The sequence below is a fragment of the Nanorana parkeri genome, unplaced genomic scaffold (assembly GCF_000935625.1).
Source record: "Nanorana parkeri isolate BGI_ZX_2015 unplaced genomic scaffold, ASM93562v1 scaffold2728, whole genome shotgun sequence".
NCBI classification, from domain to species: Eukaryota; Metazoa; Chordata; class Amphibia; order Anura; family Dicroglossidae; genus Nanorana; species Nanorana parkeri.
The window spans coordinates 40770-41115 of record NW_017308996.1 but is presented as its reverse complement, the minus strand read 5'-3'; the positions used below and the strand labels follow the sequence as shown (position 1 = coordinate 41115).

Here is a 346-nt window from a genome sequence, read left to right as displayed (position 1 = left end):
GATAGAAGACTGAAGGGGAGGACGGAGGTCAGATAGGAGAAGCCACACAGGGTGCTGTTCCCGCCAAAACCCCACAAATGTGACTCTGGTGTCTTCCCGCCCCCGGCTGGGCGAGTTATTGGTGAAAATAACCCAGATCCGCGTTTTTGCTTTCTAGCTAATCCGCCGGCCAAGGTGATCTGGCTCCATAATGGGAAGGAGATTCAGGAGACAGAAGACTTCCATTTTGAGCAGAGCGGGAACACCTGCAGCCTATACATCCAGGAGGTGTTCCCGGAGGACACGGGGACCTACACCTGCCAAGCCTGGAATCACCTGGGACAAGCCAACACGGAGGCCCTGCTCA

General features: G+C 55.8%; 1 protein-coding gene across 1 annotated transcript in view; it reads left to right on the top strand.

The window, feature by feature from the left end:
* LOC108802215 (myosin light chain kinase, smooth muscle-like) overlaps positions 1-346 on the top strand; it is a 110345-nt gene that overhangs the window by 69244 nt on the left and 40755 nt on the right. The window contains exon 12 of the mRNA XM_018574084.1: positions 158-336. Coding sequence (XP_018429586.1) covers positions 158-336 — 179 coding nt within the window. The remainder of the gene's footprint in view (positions 1-157; positions 337-346) is intronic.